General features: G+C 40.4%; 2 protein-coding genes across 3 annotated transcripts in view; one reads left to right on the top strand and one right to left on the bottom strand.

Moving 5' to 3' along the window:
* The window catches only part of LOC122548887 (prostate stem cell antigen-like), a 52,951-nt gene extending 31,088 nt beyond the window's left edge, over nucleotides 1-21,863 (bottom strand). Inside the window, exons 1-2 of one of the 2 annotated variants that reach the window (XM_043687795.1) lie at nucleotides 21,781-21,863; nucleotides 19,476-19,596 (exon numbers count right to left, since the gene is read on the bottom strand). In XM_043687795.1, the coding sequence (XP_043543730.1) occupies nucleotides 19,476-19,479 (4 nt within the window). In that variant the 5' untranslated portion in view covers nucleotides 19,480-19,596; nucleotides 21,781-21,863. Of the gene's footprint in view, nucleotides 1-3,336; nucleotides 3,533-19,475; nucleotides 19,597-21,780 lie in introns of those variants that run through there. The other variant, XM_043687793.1, reaches the window with a different exon arrangement.
* The window catches only part of ago2 (argonaute RISC catalytic component 2), an 83,180-nt gene continuing 61,552 nt past the window's right edge, over nucleotides 3,627-25,254 (top strand). The window contains exon 1 of the mRNA XM_043687792.1: nucleotides 3,627-3,871. Within this exon, the coding sequence (XP_043543727.1) occupies nucleotides 3,850-3,871 (22 nt within the window). The 5' untranslated portion in view covers nucleotides 3,627-3,849. The remainder of the gene's footprint in view (nucleotides 3,872-25,254) is intronic.

Genomic DNA, 25,254 nt, shown 5'->3' with positions numbered 1-25,254 from the left:
GCACCCGGGGGGGGGGGGGTGGAGTGGGGTGGCTGGGGTGGGTGGGTGGAGGAATGGGACGGTGAGGTTGGGATAGGTGAATCCGGTTGGTAGCTGTTAGGAAGGGTCATTCAAAGGAATAGAAGGGAAGGGAAGGGGAGAGGCTGGGAAGGGAGGTTATTTGAAATTGGAGAACAAACCTTTTACAATCATTAGCATCATATGTCCTGAAAAGGCAGGACAAAACACACTAAAACTGATAATATGTTAGTGCCAAAATTTTAAAACTGCACATCATCTGAAGAGTATATACACAGATTAAGTGGAACTCCTTGGTACAACCTTTGAGAGACTGCTCCATAGCATTTAATGAATATAATTCTCTGCATTTGCAGAATCACACTGCAGAGCCAATATGAAACTCATCTTGACTTTCTGCTAATTTCTACCTAGTGGAAGCCAATCGTCCAGCAGTGGCACGTAAGCCACAAAATGCATAAAAGCACAAACATTTGCTCACACAGTCACAAAGTTCTATGAGCCAACAAGTCTAATTGGAGGAGAATGCAGGTAATCAAGTTCCATTACAACATGAGTTATATCACGAGTGAATACTTTATTTAATCAACAAAATGGTCAAACTGAATTTTTTAAAAGTTACCCAAAATAAGAGGTTTTCACACAATTTTTTCAATAAACTCAAACACGTTTGTCATCAATAAAACTTATACTTAAAAGTGTCATAACTGGTTACCAACTAGGTTACCATTTATAATTAAATGATATTCCCTTAATCCCAAACAAAATCATATTGGGATGGTACCGCAGCTCAGTGGTCAGCACTGCTGCCTCAGCACCAGGGACCCAGATTCAATTCCACTGTCTGGGTAACTGTCCGTGTGGAGTTTGCATGTTCTCCCTGTGTTTGCATGGCTTTTTGCCAGGTGATCTGGTTTCCTCCCACAATCCAAAAATGTGCAGGTTAGGTGGATTGTCTATGCTAAGTTGTCTGTAGTGTCCAGAGATGTGCAGGCTAGGTGGATTAACTACGGAACTAACGAGGGATAGGGTGGTGTATCTGGATAGGATGCCCTTTGGAGGCTCTCCCGCTTAATAATGCCCTTCCTAAAACAGGATGACAAGAACTGGACACAGTACTCCAGAAGGGGCTTCACCTATATAACCTCAACATAATATCCCAATTCTATATTCAAAGGTCTGAAGAAGGAAGTCAAATGTGCTAATTGCCTTCTTAACTACCCTATGTGATGCAAACTTCAAAGAATTATGTACCTGGACCCCTGGGTCTCTCTGTTCTACAACGCTGCCCATGGCCCTACTTTTAATTATCTAAGTCTTGTCTTTGTTTGTTTTACTAAATGTAATATGGCGTCCAGTATTTATCCAAATGAAATGGTTCAGTTATCATATCCTCTCTTTGCCTCAAAATGTGTGTAAATGTTTTTCTGCCATGAATAGAAAATGTTTTTGCTTTGCAACTGCAGGCAAGCTCCTGATGAAGGGCTTTTGCCCGAAACGTCGATCCTCCTGCTGTGCTTTTCCAGCACAACATCCTTGACTCTGATCTGCAGTCCTCACTTTCTCCTAAGCTCTGAGGAAGGTCAAATTCCAATGTGTATCTTCTCTGCAAAGACTCTACTGAACTTTCATATAAGGAGATGAGGATGAGGAGGAACGTGATGGACACCTGGAAGTACTCAGGGATGCCCTCACAAGAACGGGGTACGATGCCCAACTCATCGACTGCCAGTTCCGACGTGCCACAGCTAGGAACCGTAATGACCTCCTCAGGAGACAGACATGTGCTGCAACCGACAGGGTACCCTTCGTTGTTCAGTATTTCCCAGGAGCTGAAAAACTACGCCATGTTCTTCGTGACCTGTAACACATTATCAATGAGGATGAGCACCTCACCAAGACCTTCCCCACACCTCCACTACTTGCCTTTAAACAACCACCAAACCTCAAACAGATCATTGTTCGTAGCAAGCTGCCCGGCTCTCAGGTCAACACCATACAAACCAGCCACGGTAGGCGCTGCAAGATGTGTCAGAGTGTGGACATAGATACCACCATTACACGTGGGGACACCTCCCACCTTGTACATGGCAGGTACTCATGTGACTCAGCCAACATTGTCTATCTTGTACGTTACAGGCAAGGATGTGCTGAGGCATGGTATATTGGGGAAACCGAGCAATGGTGACCATCCTCCAAGGCGGACTTCGGGACAGGCAGCAGCGAAAAGTGGCCAAGCAGAGGCTGATAGCTAAGTTCAGTACCCATAGGGAGGGCCTCAACCGGGACCTTGGGTTCATGTCACATTACAGGTGACCACCATTGCAGTATATACACACACACTCTCTCAAACACACAAACACATACACACACAGGCACTCCTATACACACAGACACACACATATACACAGACGTACACACAGGCACCCCCACACACTCCCACATGCACCCCCTCACAGACTTAAGACACTCTACACTCACTACACACATGCACTTTCTCACACTCACAGCCCCCAACCCAGACAGACAGACAGACAGACAGACAAAGACCCACATGCACACATATATTTTATGGGGTGAATTTGTACTTTCAGGGTTACATTGTACTTTGCTCAAAAACTGCATGCATTCATGTAGAACTCCGTGATCTCACTTTTTAGATTAGAATCAATCTAAACATCATGGCATAGACAGAGAACACAGGGGGCCAACACCTTCAACATATTGTCTAGCAATCACCATTGTTAACAGCTAACCCGAGAATGCAACTTTTTAAAAAAAGATTTTGTGATTTACACATGAAAGAAGTGAAACTATATGGTATTCAAACAGATGAAAGACTTAACAATCAATTTCTCAGTGTATAATTTCAGTTACATCACACTGTAAATTTTTGCTATAAATTCTGTGTTAGGATTGAGCCCTCCACTATCACCTGATGAAGGAGCATCGCTCCAAAAGCTAGTGTGCTTCCAATTAAACCTGTTGGACTATAACCTGGTGTTGTGTGAATTTTTAACTTTGTACACCCCAGTCCAACACTGACATCTCCAAATCAGAACTTTCATATGTACTTGGAGATGCTTTTGTGAATAAAGTATACTTTTGCAATGAGAAAAAAAATCAGAAGTATTTAACTGGTTGCAAAAATAATTCTGCAGCGCTTAAATAACGCGCAGCCCCTCCAGCCTGTTTTGCCATTTAATAGGACCATGCCCAATCGGACATTGCGCACATTCACTTTCTTGCTGTTTCCCCTCCAATGTAACCCAAAGGCTCTGCCTCCACAGCTCTCTGTTTGCCTGCAAGTGCACTCACATTCATCCTCCCAGTTATTATCCCGCTGCACAGCCCACAGACGCACGCACAGCACTGCCGCGCGGCGCTTGGGTACGCCGGCCCAGCAGCACGCGCCAGCGACCTCCCTGCGCCGGAGGGCAACATCCATCCAACCGACGCGAGGCGCACGCGCACCACCCGTTGGCGCCCTCGGCTGGTTCGAATGGCGGGCGCGCGCGCGGGAGGCGCGGGGCGGCGGGTGGTGACGTCAGGACGGACGGCACCCCCCCGCGACGGGGGCTGCCTCCTGCGCATGCGCGTATGCTTGTCCGTCAAGTGTCTGGCCCGGGGTTTTCTGTCCTGGTCTCTCCATCTCTCCTCGTATGTTCCCCCATCCCTCCATCGGGAATTATTAATGTTTTTCTTCCTGTTTCCTCCTCATGAGTGCTCTTTTGTTCCTGTTTCTACTATAATTTTACATAAACACGGGGGGAGGGAAGAGAAGCTCTCCATCTCTTCTCAGCCAACTGCTTCCCTCCCCTTTAAACGAGGATGTATTCCGCAGGCGAACCCGGTAAGTTATTGTTCCACTTTTTTTTGTTGTTTAAAACGTTTTTCATGTTTTGAAGCGGCGCATTACAAAGGTCTGAGGAGTTTGATGTTGCTTGCGGCCACCCCTTGGTTCTGTCTGCATTCAGGCCTCATCCAAGCCTGGGACTCGGGTACGAGCAATGCGCCGAGTTGAAGTTGAAAGGGCGACTTTCTTGCTGTAATCTGGGTCGAGTTCTAGCTGCCAGCTTTGCTGTGCAGTGGGTTCACCTCGCGTTTGGAAAGTTTCTGTCTTTAGTTCCCTTCCCCTCCACCTTCCACGCCCCCCATGAATTTAAATATAACCATAAAGGTGGTGCTTTGCTCTTTTCATAAATATAATAAATGAGGACTGTGTGGGCTTACCACGGTTCCTGTGGTTCAGCTTCGAATGGGCATAATGTCTCTGTGCTACTTTCCCATTAGGATTTTAACTAGCAACATTCAAGATCTGAGGAGACAGGGCAATTGTTCGCCATTCACTGTTAAACTAAAGTAAACTAGATTGGATGGCTTGACAAAGTTAGCAAGTGAAAGATAACAAATACGAAAAAGCGTTAGTGTGTGTGAGAGAGAAAGGAGCGTTGTACTAGAATTGGATATCTACTATGCTTTTCAGCTTAATGCATGGCAAAAGAAAACGTCACTTTTGTTTAAAAGAAGGAAATGCGCATTATTAAATACATAAGATCAAGTGTGGACTTTATCTTAGGTGAAAGTGAGCACTGCAGATGCTGCAGATTAGATTCTAGATTAGAGTGGTGCTGGAAAAGCACAGCAGGTCAGGCAGCATCCGAGGAGCAGGAGAGCCAACGTATCGGGCAAAAGCTCTTCAGGAATCAGGACTTTATTCTAGAGTGGTCTATGACTCTTGTTTTTGATTTTGTTTACTGTTTTCAGAATCCTACAGGATCACTGGTGAATTTGACCATCTGTGGACTTTATGAAAGAATTATCCACTTACCCTTGTACCCTGTCAAGTTTTAATTAAATTGTTTATCCACTTTTCTTTCTCAATGTAATTATGCATAATCTGCTTATATCAACTGTATAAGGTATCTTAAATCCATGGCCATTACTTATTGACTCACAGCACTTGAAATAGTTTACTTTTATTTACCCCTTAAAATGGTGTAAATTTAAGAACCTAGTCAATACTCTAACATTAGTGCTTGTGGAAATCGTTAAGTACTGTCCCTTCACATATAAACACTTGTTATCGTCTTAGTAAATCTGACACTTAACAATATAGAAGATAAGGGTTCATGGATTTAGAGGTGATGTATTGGCATAGATTGGTCAAGTTGACCTAGATTGGTTTGTAGAATCCCAGTAAGAGGCCATTTGGCCCATCTTATATGCACTGGATCTTCAAATGAGCATCATGACTGTCATTCACTTACCTTTTCTTCATACCCCTGCATATTGTATCTATTTAAATAATCATCTAATGTCTTCTTGAATACCTCATTAAACTTGTCTCCACCACACTTCCAGGCAGTGTATTCTGACTGACCCACTTGCATGAATATGTTTTTTTCTCACATCACATTTTCTTGCAATTCACCCTGAATCAGTGGCCCTGTGTTCTTGATTCTTTTGAGTGGAGTACCTTCTCCCTATCTATACTATTCAGCACCCCTCATGAATTTGAAAACTGTGACCGCTTAGCTTTATTCCCTCCAAGGGGAACATTCCCACTCTGTCCTTGTAACCGAAGTCTCATTCTTAAAGCCATTCTTGTAAATTTCTTGTCCGCTTTCTCCAATGTGGCACCCGGAACTTACTGCAGCTGAGGTCTTTGAGTGTCCTTTATAAATTCAGCATCTCCCTACCTTTGTACTCTATTCCCCTAGTATAAAGTTCAGGCTACTGTATGCTTTATTAATGCTCTCTCCACCTGAACTGCCAACTTTAATTATCTACCGACATAAAAACCAGGTCCTTCTGCACATCCTTTCGACTTATACCCATTGTGTAACTATGTCCTTCTTATCAAAATGCATCACCTGTCACCAATTCGCCCATTCCATGAATATGTCTGATTTCTCACAGTTCCTCTCAGTTTAGAATGCTTCCAAGTTTTGTATCATATACAAGTTTAAATTATTCCCAGTACATCAAGGTCTAGATCATTAATACATATCAGGAAAAGCAGGGGTCCCAATATTGAATCCAGGGAACTGCACTACAAGCTTTTCTTCCAGAAGATATTCATTGACTATTGCTATTTATTTTCTATTACTCAGCAACTTTTTTTAATCAGTAACAGACTGTAAGCTGAGAGTAGGGGTAAATGGGCGTTTCCACTAGTCGTAAACTTGAGTGGCACAAGGATCAGTGCTGGAGTTTTGGCTATTTCCAATATATACTCGGATGACAAGACAGGGAGTAATGTACCAAGGTTGTATCATCTGTCAAAAGTAGGTGAATGCAAGCTGTGAGGCAGATTCGGAATAAAGTAAAATCAACACGTAAATGAAGTAAGCAACAAAGCGGCAGAGGAGTATATTGTGGACTGGGCGCTATCCAGTTATCTGAAACCAGTCTTCCTGGCCAGGTACTGTTTTCTCAAACCTTGAATGGCCAGTATCCCAAAGGAGGAAAACAGTGAATCAGAAGTACTGTGAAGTTCTCCTTGAAGTGTGGCAGCATTGATATTCATGGTGGGGACTACTTCGCTATCAGGAGACAGTGAGGTCTATAGAAGCTGGAGATCAGAGTTGAGTGTGTTGCTGGAAAAGCACAGCAAGTCAGGCAGCATCTGAGGAGCAGGAAAATTGATGTTTCAGGCTGGAAGCTTCATCAGGAAGCTTCGCGATCAGTCTTGCAAAATGATGCCAGCTGCTCCATTAAGCTTTGAGTCCAAAATTGAATTGAATTTATTGTCACATGTACCGAAGCATAGTGAAAAGCTTTGTCTTGCGAGCAATACAGGCAGATCGCATAGTTAAGTAGCATAATAGTAAATAATAGGTAAACAGCAAAAACAAAAACACAGGTACAGGCAAATATTAAGAGTTTGAGAGTCCATTCAGCATTCTAACAACAGTAGGGAAGAAACTGTTACGAAACCGGCTGGTGTGTGTGTTCAGGCTTCCATATCTTCTCCCTGACAGTAGAGGTTGTATAAAAACATTTCCAGGGTGGAATGGATCTTTAAGAATGCTGGCAGTCTTTCGTTAACAGCGGGCCTGGTAGATGGATTTTATACAAGGGAGGTTTGCCTTTGTAATTGTCCGGGCCGAGTTCACCACTTGCTGTAACTGTCTCCGATCTTGAATGATACAGTTGCCATACCAGGTAGTGATACATGCAGCCAGAAGCCTTAATGATGAAGCAGAGCAGTTGCAAAGAATGTGAATGGAAGCAATTCCTGTACTCTGGATTCTAGTACCTCTTGGGACATCCTGTTGCATGTTGTTAGAGATCCACAGGTAGACAATTGGCCTGTTCAGTCACATGAAGATCTGCAGCAGAAACTCACGACTGTGACCAGATGACATCCTCAAATTGAAGGACAGTTGTCTGTGATGATGATATCATGGGGTGAGCTTATTCACTTGATCATAAGAATAGAAAATAAATTCTTTTACCAATAGGTGTGAAACTTGAGAATTGATATTCTGAGAGACGTACGTGTACCCATGCAAGGAACACACAACTTAGAATGCAGGACAACAAGCAATTAGGAAAATAAATGGTATGTAGACTTGTATTGAAAGGGACTGGACTACAGGAATAAAGAGCTCTTGTTACAGTTGAACAGGGCTTTGATGAGAACATGTCTGAAATATTGGGGCTAGTTTGTTTTCCATATATAAGAAAGGATTGACTTGCATTGGAGGCAGTACAGTGGATATTCACTAGGTTGGTTCCTGAGGTGAGTGCATTCTACTTTTGAGCAGCTGAGTAAATTGGAACCTGTGTTCTCTGAAATTTAGAATGTTAGATTTAATTGAAACATAAGATTTTTAAGGGGCTTGATTAGGATGGGCAATGAGGGATTGCTTCCCCCAGTTGTGAAATCTAGAACATGGGTCACAGTCTCAAAACAGGACCATTATCTAGCACTGAGATGAGACATTTCCTCATTTAGCAATTGAGAGTCTTTGGAATTCATACTCCAGAGGGATGTAGGTGTATCACGGTTGAATATATTTAATACAAGAGGTGGACAATTATTTGGTGCTGCAGGGAATTGTGTTATGAGAGTGGGCAGGAAAGTGAATTTGAAACCTAAGGTCAACATGCACATTTTGAATGATGGATCAGGCTTGACAAGCTTTCTCCTCCTATGTTTTGTCATGTTCTTATCCCTCAGTGGCTGTGGCAGCTTTACAGCTTTGGGCAGCTCACTTGAGAAAAAGTAAATACAGTAATCCCCTTGTACCCGTGGGGGATACGTTCCAAGACCTACCATGGAAGTCCGAAATCGGGGATTGTAGTGAACCCCTTCATTTAAATGGGAAATTTACCTTCCTGGCAGCCCCCTGGTTCCAGGTTCTGGAAGGTTCCCCATAATATGTTCGGGCTGCGGTAAAACGTGGATAACTGAATCTGCGGAAAACACTTCCGCGGATACGGGAGTCGCCCTGTACACCTTTCTAACTAGCTTCATTTCTATAGGTTTAGCATTTTCTGCTTGCTTTTGTAGTTTACCATCATTTCTAAATCCTAGGATTTTACATACTGCTTGCTAAGAGATTTCTAAGCTTGCTGTTTTAGTGATGCAGATGTGTATGTCTTTAAATTTCTGTTCTTTAAAAGTGTTAGTATTAGTTTTTTTTGTCTCCTTGTTCTTTGACAATGTATCCCTGCAAGTTCTCTGCAATAAAAATTTTATCAATCAGCTATCTTTTACTTCCTCTTTTCCTTGAATTTGATCAAAATTATCATGTCTATTTTCAATAGTCATAAATTGAGATTGCAGTCCTCACTTTCTCCCCATAAATTGAGATTGTGCTTACCATATCCATCTTCAAGTTGTATGCTGCATATGACAGAGAACTTGCATTTGTAAAACACTTTTTCCACAGACTCAATGTCCTATAAGTATCACAGTCATAAACTATTTTAAGAATACTGTAACTACTGTTAGGAACATCCTGTCCTGTTTTCCCATCATCCTAGTACTCATTGACTCTTGGTCCACCAGTATGACGATTTTAAAACCTCACCCCAAGTTTAAATCTCGGAGTTTTGTCCTTCTGTATTTCTGCATCCTCCAGTCCTCAACGCTCTTACCTTTTCATATCTCCAACCTCGTTTAGAAACTCCCATTTTCTTTGCCCCTTAATTGCCCACTTTTCTTCCTGCTGCCTAAGTCTGAATGTCCTGATTCCCCTTCACAAACTGCTTTGTCTTTCCCCTTCAATTAAGATTCTGCTTAAAACTTACCCCTTTGATTATGTATATATCCTTAAATATCATTCCTTGGTTCGGGGTGCATTTTCTTTGATTATTATCCTTGTTGCTCACTGGAATGTTTAATAAACAATTCAAAATTTAATTGTATTTTAATTAAGACACTTGATGAACTTAGGTGATGTTGTCCAATGCAGCATCCATTTTATGAACTGGAAGACACTGCTGTTTACATCCCACTCACAAGAAGCATGTCGACCACTTCCACTTTCAAGCCAGTTGCCTTCGCAATGCTAAATTTCCTTTACCTTAACTTTGTCAGGCCTCCAATTGAAGGCTTTGGGAGCCTTTATACATACAGTACAGTACCCAATGATTCTGTTGCTGTTTCAGAGAACTAACATTTGTCAGTTTTTTTTCCACATATGATGTGGGCATTGGTGGCTGGGCCAGCAATTATTGTTCATTAGCAAGTTTGAGAAGGTTTGTAGCTCAGGTTGAAGTTCTGGGTATAGATTTGCTCGCTGAGCTGGAAAGTTCACTTTCAAATGTTTCGTCACCATACTTGGTAACATTTGCAGTGAGCCTCCAGACAAAGCACTGCTGTGTTTCCTGCTTTCTATTTATATGTTTGGGTTTCCTTGGGGTGGTGTTGTCATTTGCTGTTCTTTTTCTCAGGGGGTGGTAAATGGGGTCCAAGTCAATGTGTTTGCTGATACTCTCCCCTACATCAAAGACATCTCAGAAATGACTGCCAGACTGCTCAGATCCCATGGCATCATGGTAGCCCACAAACCTACCAACACACTAAAACAGCAGCTAATGAACTTTAAAGACCCTATACAGACAATAAGCAAAACTAATGTCATTTACAAAATACCATGCAAGAACTGTAACAAACACTACATTGGGCACACAGGCAGAAAACTAGCCACCAAGATACAAGAACATCAATTAGCCACAAAACAACATGACCCTCTCTCACTAGTATCCTTACATACAGATAAGGAAGGACACCAAGTCGACTGGGACAACACATCATCCTAGGATAAGCCAAACAGAGACATGCACGAGAATTCTTAGAAGCATGGCATTCCAACCGGAACTCTATCAACAAACACATTGACTTGGACCCTATTTACCACTCCCTGCGAAAAAGAACAGGAAATGACATCACCACAGGAAATCACCAACCCAAGGAAACCCAAACCTATAAATAGAAAGCAGGAAACACCAGCGATGTTGCCTAGTATGGTGACGAAATGTCTGAAAATGAACCTTCCAGCTCAGCGAGCAAACCTACCTCCAGAAATATTGTTAGTCCCTAGTTGCCCTTGGGAAGGTAATGATGAACCATTGCAGTCCATGTGCTGTAGGTAGACCCACAATATTATGGACAGACTTCCAGGATTTGACCCAGTGACAGTGAAGGAATGGTGAGACATTTCCATGTTGGGAATTTGAGTGGCTTGAAGGGGAACTTGTTGGTGGTTGTGGGTTTATAAGATACTGTCTTGGGGTCTTTGAATTTCAGGAGAGTATCTTGTAGATAGTACACATTGCTGCTACTGAGTGTGGATGTGGTGCCAATCAAGTGGGCTGCTTTGACCTGGATGGTGACAAGCTTCCTGAGTGGTGTTGGAATTGCACTTGTCCAGGAAAGTGGGGAATATTCCATCATGTTCCTGACTTATTTCTTGTAGATAGTGGTCAGGCTTTGGGGAGTCAGGAGGTGAGTTACTTAGTGCAATATTCCTAGCTTCAGGCCTGATTTTGCAGCCACTGAATATTTATATGATGAGTCCAGTTCAATTTTTGATCAATGGTTACCCTTCTCAGATGTTGATCATAGTGGATTCAGTGATGGTTACTCGATTGAATTTCGAGAAGCAATGGGTAGATTGTCTCTTATTGGATATTATTGTCACCTGGTATTTGTATGATATGAACAACATTACTTGAGACTTTCCAGATCGTGCTGCACTTGAACATGACTATGCTTGAAGGTGGAAAACAGAGGGTGGTGGTGGAGGGTTCAGACTGGAGACCTGTGACTAATGGTGTGCCACAAGGATTGGTCCACTACTTTTCATTATTTATGTAAATGATTTGAATGTGAACTTAGGAGGTATAGTTAGTAAGTTTGCAGATGACAGCAAAATTGGAAGTGTAGTCAACAGTGAAGAAGGATACCTCAGAATACAATGGGATCTTGATCAGATGGGCCAAGGGGCCGAGGAGTAGCAGATGGAGTTTAATTTAGTCAAACGTGAGGTGGTGCTGCATTTTGGAAAGGCAAATCAGACCTTACCATCCGACACTTAATCCGGCACGCTGGCACAGTGGTTAGCACTGCTGCCTCACAGCGCCAGAGACCCGGGTTCAATTCCCGACAGGCGACTGACTGTGTGGAGTTTGCACATTCTCCCCGTGTCTGTGTGGGTTTCCTCCGGGTGCTCCGGTTTCCTCCCACAGTCCAAAGATGTGCGGGGCAGGTGAATTGGCCATGCTAAATTGCCCGTAGTGTTAGGTTAAAGGGGTATTTGTAGGGGTATGGGTGGGTTGCGCTTCAGCGTGGACTTGTTGGGCTGAAGGGCCTGTTTCCACACTGTAAGTAATCTAATCTAATCTAATCTAATCAGACCTTACCATCCGACACTTAATGGTAAGGTCCGAGGGAGTGTTTGAGGAGTTGTGAATGGTGCTGAGCATTGTGCAGTCATTGGTGAATATCCCCACTTCTGACCTTATGATGGTGGGAAGGTCACTGATAAAGCAGCTGAATATGGTTATGCCTAGGCAATACCCTTAGGAATTCTTGCAGAGGTGTCCTGGAGCTGAGATGACCAACCTCCAACAACTATAATGCCAGATATGACTCCAACCAGCTGAGTGTAAGGAATATGCTCTCTCATCTTAATTAACCATGCATTTCTAAGAGTCAGAGTTGGCCACTGGAAACTCAGTACCTTGATTCTATATTGGATTGACTGATCTGTACATAATTGCTCTATCCTTTGCTTTTTTTTGAACAGTGGTGTTAGATCATTTGCCCTCTGGTCATGATAATGCTGACACATTGAAGATTATTTGAAAGTTTATTGTTAGGGCTTCTGCTGTTTCACTTCTCTTAGCATTCTCGGATGCAGACATCAACTTTTGCCTTTTCCATGTTTGAGTTTGTGTTGTTTATAATTTTTTTTCATTATTAATCACCTCACCTCTTGTATCTTTTCATTTCCATCCTTAGTTTTCATTTTAAAAAGGCAAACTATTCAATGGTGTCTGTTTCCACCTTTTTAACAAGGTGGCTCAAATTTAATTGATTAAAATGTAAGACTAACATATTTTGGATCTTTAACAAAGTGTTGATACATTCAGTAGCTGATGACACTTTTATTCTAGCCTGGAGGATTGATTCTCTATGGTGGAATTTAAAGTATGAAAGAAGAATGACTTGTTTGACAGTGGAATATTTGTCATACTTGCTTTGGTCTAAGTCCATTTGTGTCGATAGAAAATGGTTGAGTCCATCCCCCAATTGTGGCTCTCCTGTCACAACCACAAATGTGCGATAGAATTAAGAAAATGCCCTTTACATAAGTAAGATTAGAAGGAATATGTACAAAACAGCCCAATCCCTTGTTTTATAAAACTGATAAACCGTATATGAATGATTGAGAATTTAACGGCCTCAAACTGATAGTACATGATTTATGAACTTTAAAGCAAAATGCAGAGTGCAGTAGTTTCTGAAAATTTGGGAAACCTAGATTTTGCAAAGTATTGTGAATGTGTACTGTTCATAATTGTGCACTCTTTTTATAATTTTATTATTGCAGTGAATATGGTTGTTCTATTTGTATTTTGAATCTGTTTGGATATGTTGAGAGACATTTGATTGTCTCTGATCGTGTTTTTGGGATCCTTGAGGGGGACCAGCCCCAAGTTGCCGTCCACATAGGCACCAACAACCTAGGTAGGAAGAAAGGTGTGGATCTAAGACAGAAATTCAGGGAGCAAGGGTGGAAGCTTAGAGCTAGAACAAGCAGGATTGTTATCTCTGGTTCGTTGCCTGTGCCACGCGCTAGTGAAGCAAGGAACTGGACGACTGCAGAGCTGAGTACATGCATGCAGGGATGGTGTAGGAGGGAGGGTTTTGGATTATTGCATAGTTGGAGCTCTTTCTGGAAAGGTGGGAGCTCTATAAACAGGAGGTCTTCACCTGAACCAGACAGGTACCAATATCCTTGGGGGGGGAAATTTGCGAATGCTCTTTGGGAGGTTTAAACTAATGCAGCAGGGGGGGGGGTGGGAACCTGAATTGTAATTCCAGTGTACAGGTTGAGGGTTGTGAGGTCAGGGATAGGTTTACAAGGTCGCAAGAGGGCACCAGCAATCAGAATGTTGGTTTGAAATGTGTGTACTTCAATGCCAGGCGCATCTGGAATAAGGTGGGTGAACTTGCAGCATGGGTTGGTACCTGGGATTTCGATGTTGTGGCCATTTCAGAGGAGGGACAGGAATGGTTGTTGCAGATTTAAATGTTTCAGCAAGAAAACAGATGATGGTTAAAGGTGGGGTGTGGCATTTAGTCAAGGGTAGTATTGCAGCAGCTGAGATAACTTTTGAGGACTCATCCACTGAGGTAGTTTGGGCTGAGGTTAGAAACAAGAAAGGAGAGGTCACCCTGTTGGGACTTTTCTATAGACCTCTGACTTGTCCCAGGGATGTAGAGGAAAGGATTGGATTCCCTACAGTATGGATACAGGCCCTTCAGTCCAACAAGTCCACACTGACCCTCCGAAAGAGTAATCTACCCAGACCCATTCCCCTACCCTATATTTACCCCGACTAACTCACCTAACACTATGGGCAATTTAGCATGGTCAATTTCAGCTAACCTGCACGTCTTTGGATTGTGGGAGGAAACCCGTGGCGACACAGGGAGAATGTGCAAACTCCACACAGACAGTCGCCCAAGGTGGGACCCGAACCCAGTTCCCTGGCGCTGTGAGGCAGCAGTGCTAACCACTGAGCCACCGTGCCATTCCCTGCAGTTTCCTTCTTCATCCTATGCATCCTAAATCTTGCCTATTCGCATCATAATTGCCTTTCCCCAAAGATGATTCTCACTAGCACCAAGAGTAACAAACAGGATAGTTGTTATGGGGGACTTCAATATGACTGGGAATATGATAGTTCAAGTAGTTTAGGTATGTTGGTTTTTGTTCAATGTGTGGAGGAGGGTTTTCTGACACAGTATTGCAGACAGGTCAACAAGGGGCAATGCTATATTGGATTTGGTACTGGGGAATGAGCATGGCCAGGTGTTGGATTTGGAGGTCGATGACACTTTGATGATAGTGACCATAATTCAGTTATGTTTACAATAGCAATTGGCAGGGATAGGTATATACCTCAGGGAAAGAGGTAGAACTGGGGGAACAAAATGTAGATTGATTCAAATAAAAAAGCAACTTTTTTCAAGAGGTATATTTTGGGACGCACTGTGTAGGTAAATTGACATTGTGGTAACTGCAGAGTGTGTAATGGGTGTCTTTGGACTACTGGCACCTAAAGTGTTCCATTACTGGTGGGCTTTCGTGTTCTTATGTCTGTTGCCAATTTTTTTTTTTATTCAATTTCCACCACTACATTCCTGTTCTTTTTTTTCCTCCTCTTTTTTGTCTGTTGCCAATTATATGGATTGCAATGATTAGTCATTAATAGACTGCAAACTATCTACATATGTTCATCATAGGACATAGAGTGAAGATAACAAGCAGGAATCCTAATTGACAAGGCATAACCAGCAACGTACCTCAAGGATGTACACTGAAGTATCAACCGTTCATTGTATTAATTGACAACTTTAGACCAGAACGCCATAGAATTCAAATTTTCTGACGACAAAGCTCCTTAGCAGTGTAGGTAGAAGCATAATTTATCAGTACTTTGGTAATTTTAAGAGAATGGACAAAACTGTGGCAAATGGATGTCAGTGTAGATAAATGTGATGTCATCAACTTTGGACTACAAGATAATGGAACAGTGTGCTTTGTAAATGGTGAAAAGCTGGAAGCAGCAAAGTCCAAAGAAACTTTGGGAGGTGGGTTAGATGTGTGGATGATTAAAATGCTATGGACAGGTACAGAAAGCAATCAAAAAGGTGAATAGAATGCTGCTTTTTTCTTTAAATGACAAGAGTGCAAAGAGTTCAGAAGTCATTCTTCAGCTATACGACACCCTTGTTACATTTCATCTGGAGTACTGTAAACAATCTGGACACCACATCTTAGGAATGGTGGCTTGTCGTCGAAGGAACTGTAAGGTTAATTGGCCTGAATAAAGAGAGTATTTCCACTAGTTCAGGCGTCTAACTGAATTGAGGCAACACTTTTACATTTAAAGAGTTCACTTTTTGAGCCGTCTTCTGCAAAGAATGATCATGGCATTAATTGCTAAATTTATAGTTGAGATCGTTGCATTGTTAACCAGTGCCAGTAAGGGATGTGTGACAAAGGCAGTGCATGCATTTGGGCAAGCAGATAAGCTACAATCTCATGAGCCTCTTCCACCTTTCCAAGGAGTGAAATAGTATACAGTAGTGGATTCCCATGTTCCTACCCTTGAAGAATTTTAATCACTTGTCCTCTAGTCTGCTGTTTTGATGAAAGGAGTTCTTAATTTTTCATTTTTTATATAATTGTAGTTCACGATAACTGTTCTATAACAATTATCAAACAACACCTTATTGACTTAACATTGTGCTCTTTTTAAAGCAATGGTGTTCCCATATAGTCTGGCAATCCAATATTGTCAATAGAACCGTAGCTGGGGTTTTCTTAAGATTTTTTTTGCAAGGCCCCTTTTTATATTCAGAGTATCTTCAAATGGAATTGAGAACCATTTTATTTTAAATTTTTTTGGCTGGTGGTTTTGCTTAGTCCCTTTGACCAGGTTATTTCCAAGCCCTATCTTCTTTAACCCTCATTTTCCTTAAACCCAACAGATTTTTTAACGAGAATGCATCATCTTGGGCTTAAAGACATGAAGTCCATCTCCAAATGGGACCATATCCTATTTATCAATTTCTTGTCATCCATTTGCAGGTCTCTTGCAAGAAATAAATTGCAATTAATATTGCACTGTTATGTGCAGTTATTTGGTACCATTCCCCACAGATATATTCAAGTCATTCATATAGACAGTGAATGCAGGTTAACTGTCTCAAGTTTGGTTATCCAAAGGTTGTGTTGTCTGAAAACTGAATTTTTTGTGAGCTTTCCTCGTTTTTATACCATTGATGGAGAGAAGTGAGGGAGGGATTCAATAATTTATTCAATCCAATGCTGAATTTGAATTAATATCAGCAGTGACATGATCATTAACCTGAAACGTAAACGTAGATTGCTAGAAAAACTCAATAGGTTTGCCAGAACTGGAGGAGTTCTGAACAAGAGTCACTGGATCTGAAATGTTAACTCTGCTTTCTCTGCACAGAATCTGCCACCTTCAGAGTTTTTTCAGCAATCTTTGTTTTGTTTTTGATTTCCAGCATCCACGGTTATTTTTTTTTTGACCATTAATTTGATGTGCAATCATATCAGTTGGTTTCGTGAATTCCCTATTCATCAATGTAGGCATTCCAGTTTGAATTAAGGTGTTTGGTTTTAAGAGAAAAAAACAAGATCCTTCTTTCCTAACGAATTTGTAGATGTGTTCGGACAGGATGTCATTTGGTGCAGGTGGGACCTGAACCCTGGTGTTCTAATCTAGAGAGAGGGACACTACCACTGCACCATATGGCTAACCAATTTGTAATCTGTATTTCTACTCTTCCATATGTTAAATCTTGCTCTGTTTGGTGCATTAAGGAAGACTTTCCTAAAATGACCTTTCACTTGAGTTCCCTCTTCTATTAACTCAAAAAAAACTTGAAGCATGCCAATCAAATTGCTCCTTTAGAAGTCTTAGTACTTCTACGGATTTTCTTAAATATGTGGTAATTCCTTCCTTTAATTGAAAGCCTTAACATTTATCCGTACACTAAACTGACCTGTATTTACTGTTGATTATCTTTGTTTCACCATCTGGAAGTGGATACTTGTTGGCCACTGTCATTCCTCTGGTACAAAACTGCATCTCACAAGATCCCTGAAATATGATTTCCTGGACACCTGCTATGTCCTCCTTCAGGATTGTAGAGGCTACTCCATTGGTCTCAAATATGTCTTCCAGTTATCCTAACTAAATTTAAGAAGACTTCCCTTTGTCAAACTATCACTTGAAACTTTATTGCTGGAACAGCACAGCAGGTCAGGCAGCATCCAGGGAACAGGAGATTCTATCTGTTCTATCTGTATCTAGAATCTCCTGTTCCCTGGATGCTGCCTGACCTGCTGTGCTGTTCCAGCAATAAAGTTTCAACTTTGATCTCCAGCATCTGCAGACCTCACTTTCTCCTCAAAATATCACTTGCCTTGCTCCAAAGCATTTCAGGTTTTGTATCCTCTAAGCTGTCCTTTTCTTTATTATAGACTGTGTAAACTGTTTTTAAAGTTCCTTAAATATGATTAAATACAGCATAAATGGACATTTCTGTTGAGAATCTGACCTTTTTAATTTTAAAAGCAAAATACCGTGAATTCTGGAGATCTGCTTTATTTTTGCTTTTGAGAATTTTTTTGCTTATGAATATATTAATGTTCTCTTCAAATTTTTAACTAGTTTCTTTTAACCATCCTTATCCTGCTTATTAACTTTCTTTTTTGCATTCCCTTCATTATTTCTGTTCTATTTCTTCTAAGCTCTCAGCTTCAATTTTAATTGGCTTGTAAACGCTATTTATCAATGGAATCCTGTAATTACGAATAATTTGCTTTTAATGAATACTTACAGCAGCTGTAAAAATGAAAAATTTCTTCCAAAAATTAGAGTAGAATATTTTATCTTTGTTGTTGCTCTGTTAACCCTGATGAAAATTAGCTATATTTTCAAAGGAAGAGTATGCACCTGAAGTGCCTGCGGTGAGAGCTTGGGTTTCTTGGTGCCAATATGGAACAGGGAAAAAAAAATTAAAGCAGAGTGCATTGCTATTCATTGTCTTTCATCAGTACCACCCAGACCAGCTCTACTGCAGCTGCTTCAAAATGGTAGATAACTTTTGAGGGGCGGGGGGGAAAGAACCTTTTCCTCTTGTGACCCTCAACTTAAAGGACAAAGCCTGTTGTTGTCAAGATAGGTGTTTAAAAGTGCTGTTATGTGAAAGTTTTATGCACACTGTTAGACTTGGCTGAAATCTTGCTCATTAACCTTGTGTGGCTGAATGTTGCAGATGAACATGGGGTTTCTATGTTCAGTTATGGCTATCATAAAATAAATTCTACTTGTGTTTCTTTCTCTCCCTTCCCATTATGACATCAAATTATTAAAAGCTATAAAAAGTTAGTAAAATATTTCTAATGCAGGGTACAAGTCATGTATCCTTTATATGCACATGGAAAAAACCGAAGAGACCTAAAATCAGAAGATCTTTTGAAATCAGACCTGTAGACTGGCTGAGTTTGGGCCTTTTGGGAAAACAAACTTTATTTTCCCTCTTTTAGGCTCATTCAGGTCCTTTAGAAAAAAGCTTTAAATGGACTTATAATTGCAAGTGTATGTGAAAATTGAAAACTGAAAACATCCTTTATCTGAAAACCAGTTGGTCCTGAGGTTTTTGGATAAAGGATTCCCAAACTGTAATAGAGTTAAAGAAATCCACTAAATGAGATATTAAGACTTCACACTTTGGCAGATAGGATAATGCTCTGCAACGGTTTTAATCTGTTTAATTTGGTCAGTTATTATTTTATCTACTTTATTAGATCTATAAAAGCCATGCAGACCATTTTCAGAGAAAAAAAATTCTTGGCAGGACTTTTTAACATTCAATTCTGAGAGATGTTTCCTGATTCATTTGGGTCATAATTTTCTATAATCAGTGAACTCAGTATGTTACCACCCTCTTCCCTTTCACCCAATTTGCGCATAAGTAATGAGCATCATTAACTTGTCGGTTTTACTTGTAAATTCTAGCCTAAGAATAACTGCGAACTGTAAATTTATTTTATCAGAAATTTCTTTTCCATGGTATTTTTCATGATTACTTAAAATAAGAGCATTCAGAACAATTACTTTAGTAGAAACTATCCAGGTTTAATGTATTTTATACTCACTCATACTGGACAGAGATGTCTGAGTGGAAACTGTTTTTGATGGCCCATAAGTTTTACTTTTTCATTTTATTTCTTGTGGCGATTAATCACCGAATATACACAAATGAGGCTTCTGATGTACCTTTAACAAAAAAACATAACATTTATGCAGAAAGCCAATGTACAAAAATCACGTTACAAATAGCAAATATTTTATCCCTTTTACCCCAGCAGTAATCTTTTGGGCATTCGAACCTCACTTAAGTTACCCGTATTTCCACACTAAAGCTTCTTGCTCAGCAGGCATGGCTGTAATTGGCTTCTTTTGACAATTATTTTATGCTATTTTCTCTTTTTAATGTCTCTCTCAGACCCTTAAGCTGCTGACTAGGCTTAGTTGTTGCTCACTCCTTCACTTGAAATGCAGGCAGAAAGTGCAAGAATAATTTATCAGGTTTGGCATCATCTGTAGATAAAGAAGCAGAATTGATGTTTCCAAGTCCAGTGACCTGTCATCAGAACTGGTACTGCCAGATTGCTGAGTTTCTCCAGCAGTTTCTGTTTGCGTTTGAGTTCCAGCATCTGCAGTTGTTTTTTTCGTTACTTAACCTGGCTTCCTTAAACTCCTGTCTTTAACAGGATGTCTCCCTCTCTGACATCGCTACAATCTTCTGCTTTTGACTCTGACATTCTTCCCTAACCCCGAGTGCATGGAAATTGTTGCTCACAGCATTTTCAGTATTAAGGACTGCTCTTAGAATGAATCTGCTTTCCTCTGCCACCTCCTTGAGGTTGTGAAACTCATGTCAGCATCAACTAGTTTCAGTGAAAACAAGATAGATAAAATTTTTAACATTCAACCCAAGTTCTATAACAACAATATCTTGTGATTTCTGGTGATTTTTCTGATATGAGTGTTTGAAATTGGGCTATTGAATGGATACTTAAGTGGCAGTTTTCTGTTGATGGTGTCTTTGTGAAACATTTAACAATTCCCCCCTTTTTGTTAAAGCAATAAAGTGCTAGTTTGAGATGACTTGCTAAGAGATTAAAGCCATAATATTCCAATGGTTTGAACAAGTAACAATAAACTTTACAGCTTTAATAATCCACAATGCAAGTAAACTTATTTCTAACTTGCAAAATTTAGTGGCAATAATAGGTAAATGACTTAAATAGTGCACATCAAATGCAATGAAGACACATGCCACAGGTTTCAGCAACTCACCCAGGTGTTTATGCCAAGGTTGGTTTATCAAATCTCATTAAAACTCAAGGGATCAAAGTTCTTCTCTTTTATAATTCCATCTTTGAAACGCTCTCTCCTTCTCTTTGTTGCAGTCTCTTGCCCTCTCTTTTCTCTTGTCTCTCTTTTTTTGCCTTTGTGTCTCTGTCTCTCTCTCTCTCTCACTCGTGCATGCGTACGCATACTTTAAAAAGCTGCTCCACCATGGACTGTTTCAATGACTGTTGTGTTTCAAGTTGTTCAGTCTCCTTCACTAGATCGATTATCCCCTCGACTCCAAAATTGTACTCTGGTACTTATTACAGTATAACTTCAGCTCTTCATCAAGTGGTTGCCTCACCAAGCTTGATTGTAAAAAAAATACATGGGGGTGCTGAAAACAGAAGCACAAGTGGGCTACTCAGCCCATAGACCTTGTCGCTCTATTCAACATGATCATGGCTTATGCTTTGATTTCTAAGCCTTACTCCTACTCTCTCCTCAAAAACAGCTTTATCTTGTGAAAATCTGTTTCTTTCTTAAATATATTCGGTGAATTCACCTCCACAGATGCAGTAGAGCATTTCACAGGTTCACCACTTTTGAGTGGAAAATTCCACCTCATCACAGTCCAAAATGGCCTAATATCCTGAGACCCCCATGACTTCTGTTCTGAATTTCCCCAGCGAGGGGAAATTCTATCTCTGCATCAAATCTGAAAGTAGCGTTCTCTCTTTCTTTTTCTGGCTGCATTGACCTCCAAAATCTCTGAGTGATAGTGACTTCCAGAAGTGGAAGTTAATGTTGTGATCCACGTTGGTATGATGAATGTTGCCTGTCAGTATTTTATATGTTTCAGTGAGATCCCTCCTTTTATTCTGAATGCTGGTGAATGCAGTTTGAGTTCCAATCTTCCTCCATTGCAATAAACAAACACTGCTTAAGATTTTCATTTCCCACTCTCCTTCAGCTGTACTGAATTCTCTATTCTTGCAGGCTCCTTGAGTGCCTTGCATTTTCTCCCACTTTCTCAGCTCCCCCAGGATGACTACTGAGTCCTGATTCTAACATTTAACTATTGATTATTTCAAGAACACTTACAGCAGCCACATTTGATTTATCACTGTGTCCCATACATAGGATCTTTGTAGTTAAAGTGCCAATCCAGCAGCACAGCACTCCTAATATGGAATGTCTTTCTGTCTTTTTCTCACATCCTCTTTCACTGCCCATAGTACTTGAACTCCTCTGCAGTAACTCTGAGTTGTCCTGAGTGACAAAATCAAAATCTTATTATAAGCCTGTCTCCTATTGCGGGGCTGAATCGGGTAGTACTTATGTTTTGAAACAATCGAATGTCGCAGCCTTGGAGACGAATGTATCTTGAAAATTGCATTGTCACAACGCTGCAAATGGATTTCATCACAAAATAATTAATTATATTCTATTTCAACTATGAGCTGTTGTCCTGTATCTGAAGCTTGACTATTGTTTATGCTCTGACTGGCAAACTGCATTGCCTCATGCTAACTATGGATATGCAGCAGCCTAGTTAGATAATTCGTAATCTAACAAGGCTTGGAGTCTTCTGATGCAGTGGTAATGTTCCTACCTCTGAGCTAGAAGGCCTGGTTTCAATGTCCCACCTGCTCCAAAGATGTGTCAGAACATCTCTGAGCAGGATGATTTAAATATATCTGATTCATAGACCACTGTGACTTAGCTCTGCATTATGCTCTAACTGCATGAGTTTGCTTTACCATTTCATACTGGGTCTTGGACGGAACATGAAACTTAATTTTTGCTATGGACACTGACTGAGCAAATCAAAATTTATAGTTGCTTTTATAAACTTCTAAACTGGTTCTGTGGGAATGGCAAACAAGTTTTTGTCTTTCTAGGAAAGTAGCACAATTAATCCAGAGTTTATAGTGTACATATTGATATAATATCAGAATTTGATAATTCATCCAAAAATAAGTACCTATAGTTCAGAAAAATTGAAATGAACCTCTGCTATTATCGAAGGATCAACTAGCTGTACAAAAGTCTGAAATGTCAACTATAATCAAAAATCTATAGCAGTTAGATATTGTCTTTGAAAACCATTTGTCTGCCTGACATAGTTAAAAAGGTTTGTGTATAACATACTTCAGACATTATCAAAATTGTTTGAGCAAACAGTTATAATTACAGAAACATCTTGCATATTATAATATAAATTGATAATCTTATGTTGGCCTTCCGTGTCTTATGAATTCACAACTTTGGTCTGGTAGATGTATTGTGTGGTTTTGCCCCTCTTCCACTTCGAAGAAATGCTGCATGATGTAAAGAGATTTCATTAATGCAAAGACTGAACTGGTTATTTTCACCAGTGCTATTGAGGTCAAAAATGTGTGATTTAGTGAATTAGACTTTTAATGGCGTTTATGTTGTCCTTTTTTTCAGAGAGGTCATAAAAGCAGCGATTCTGAAATGTCTGCCTTGGATGAGTTTTAGTGCCAATTTGATTATAGCTAACAGATACTGCCTCATGCAAAGGGCTTTCAAGTTTTAAAAAAATGATGAAGGGGGAATGGCCAGTTCTCCCAGTTTAGCTTTTCTCTAATTTGAGTTTGTTTTTGGAAGTCTGGCTATTTGCTGAAAGTAGTCAAGCAGTTTGAGGCTGCTGGTCCAAGAAACAGCTACATGGAAGAGGGTGTTCTATGCTGCCACCCCTCTCTCTGACATCTCTCCTGTAAGACTGTTTGAGGTGTTTATGGGGGGTTGTTGCACGTATTTGGAACAGCATCATTAAACTGGGATAATCTGTTGGGTTTTTGGATGGGTTAAGTTCTTCTGTATTCTCTTTTGTTTGTGTTTCATTTGGTAATCTTGTAAATATAAATTCTGTTTTGTTTAAATCTAAATGGTTTGACTACCTGCATCTCTCCTGGAATATCCATTCTACACCTGCTTCAAACAACTAGCAAATTTAGAGTCTGGGCTACTTTCTTGAAATGTTTTGAGGGGGCCTGGCCTGGTCCATAACAGGTTTTAGAATCTGTATGAAGTTATGAAGCCTCAGTGCTGAATTGTAATAGCTGTTGACAAGAATTGATCAAGTGGGTCAATGGGCTGAAAAATGGCAGTGGGGTTTAATCTGGATAAATGTGAGGTATTGCATTTTGGTAATAAACCAGGATAGGACTTATACAATTGATAGCAGGGCCTTGGGTAGTGCTGTAGAACAGAGGAACCTAGGGCTGCAAGTACATAATTCTTTGAAGTTTGCATTACATATCGACAAAAGGTTAAGAAGGCATTTGGCATGCTTGCCTTCATTGCTCAGTCCTTTGAGTATAGGAGCTGGAAAGTCTAGTTGAGATTGGTGATGCCTCTTAAGGAATACTGTGCTCAATTCTGATCCGGTTCAGTTTTAGGAAGGATGTTATTATTATTATGCTGGAGAGGGTTCAGAAGAGATTTAACAGGATGTTACCAGGTTTGTGTTATTTAAAAAAACACAAAAAAAAGGCTGGGACTTTTTTCACTGGAGCATAGGAGGTTGAGAGGTGACCTGATAGAAGTTTGTAAAATAATGAGCGGTATAGATAATGTTACTAGTCTTTCCCCAGGGTAGGGGATTTCAAGACTAGGGGACACATTTTTAAGGTGAGAGGAGAGAGATTTTATAAAAAGACATGAAGCAAATTTTTTTACGCAGGGTGGTTCGTGTGTGGAACAGTCTTCCTGAGGAAATGGTGAATGCATTTAGAACATTTTAAATGACATTTGGATACAGACATGAATAGGAAAGGTTTGGAGGGATATGGACCAAGAGCAGGCAGATGGGGCTAGTTTAGCTTGGGATTATGTTCGGAATGGACTGGTTGGATCAGTTTCCGTGCTGTATTACTCTGACTCTATAAGTGGGAGCTCTGCCATTTTCGAGCATGAATTTTTTTCCATTTATGATGCAGACACACACTTTTCACCCACCATCCTTACTACGCTGGATATTTTAATATAAATGCTTGGAAAATTACAGTTGTTCACCAAGACAATGGTTGGGCCGCAATAGTTGGCTGGGCGAGGCCAAAGAAATTAAATTTCCAATTCTTGATTCACATATTGACCCTGATGGAAATACTTGGGAGTTGGTTGTACAAAAATATGAGATTGATCCTGGTTGTGACTTTCTAACCTACTTGGTGAACAATTGGATTGCAAACTAGCAAGAACAGCCTGTGTCTATCTTATCAAATTGGGTTTGGCATGACAAGCTTGGGAAACAATATTATCAGTATTTAAAAAAGCACACCACCAGTTCAGTGAATATTTTCTGTGGCACAAGTCCCCATCAACAGTTGCTTCTTCTATTGCTTGGATCAGCACTCACTATTCTTGCATCAAGTTGATTTTTACTGTAGATTAAATTAGGACTTTAACATATCAGCAAGCAACCAATAGAGCTGCTATAAATACAGAATGTCAAAATGTTCCTTCAATGCTGAATGATACATTTCCCTTTTTTTTACTTTATTTCTCTCAGACACAGTATCTAGCTTTGGAACAAAGATGATTGTTTAA

The sequence above is a fragment of the Chiloscyllium plagiosum genome, chromosome 4, assembly GCF_004010195.1.
Source record: "Chiloscyllium plagiosum isolate BGI_BamShark_2017 chromosome 4, ASM401019v2, whole genome shotgun sequence".
In the NCBI taxonomy this organism is placed as follows: domain Eukaryota; kingdom Metazoa; phylum Chordata; class Chondrichthyes; order Orectolobiformes; family Hemiscylliidae; genus Chiloscyllium; species Chiloscyllium plagiosum.
The sequence above is the reverse complement of the archived record's forward strand: the minus strand, read 5'-3'. Positions and strand labels throughout refer to the sequence as shown.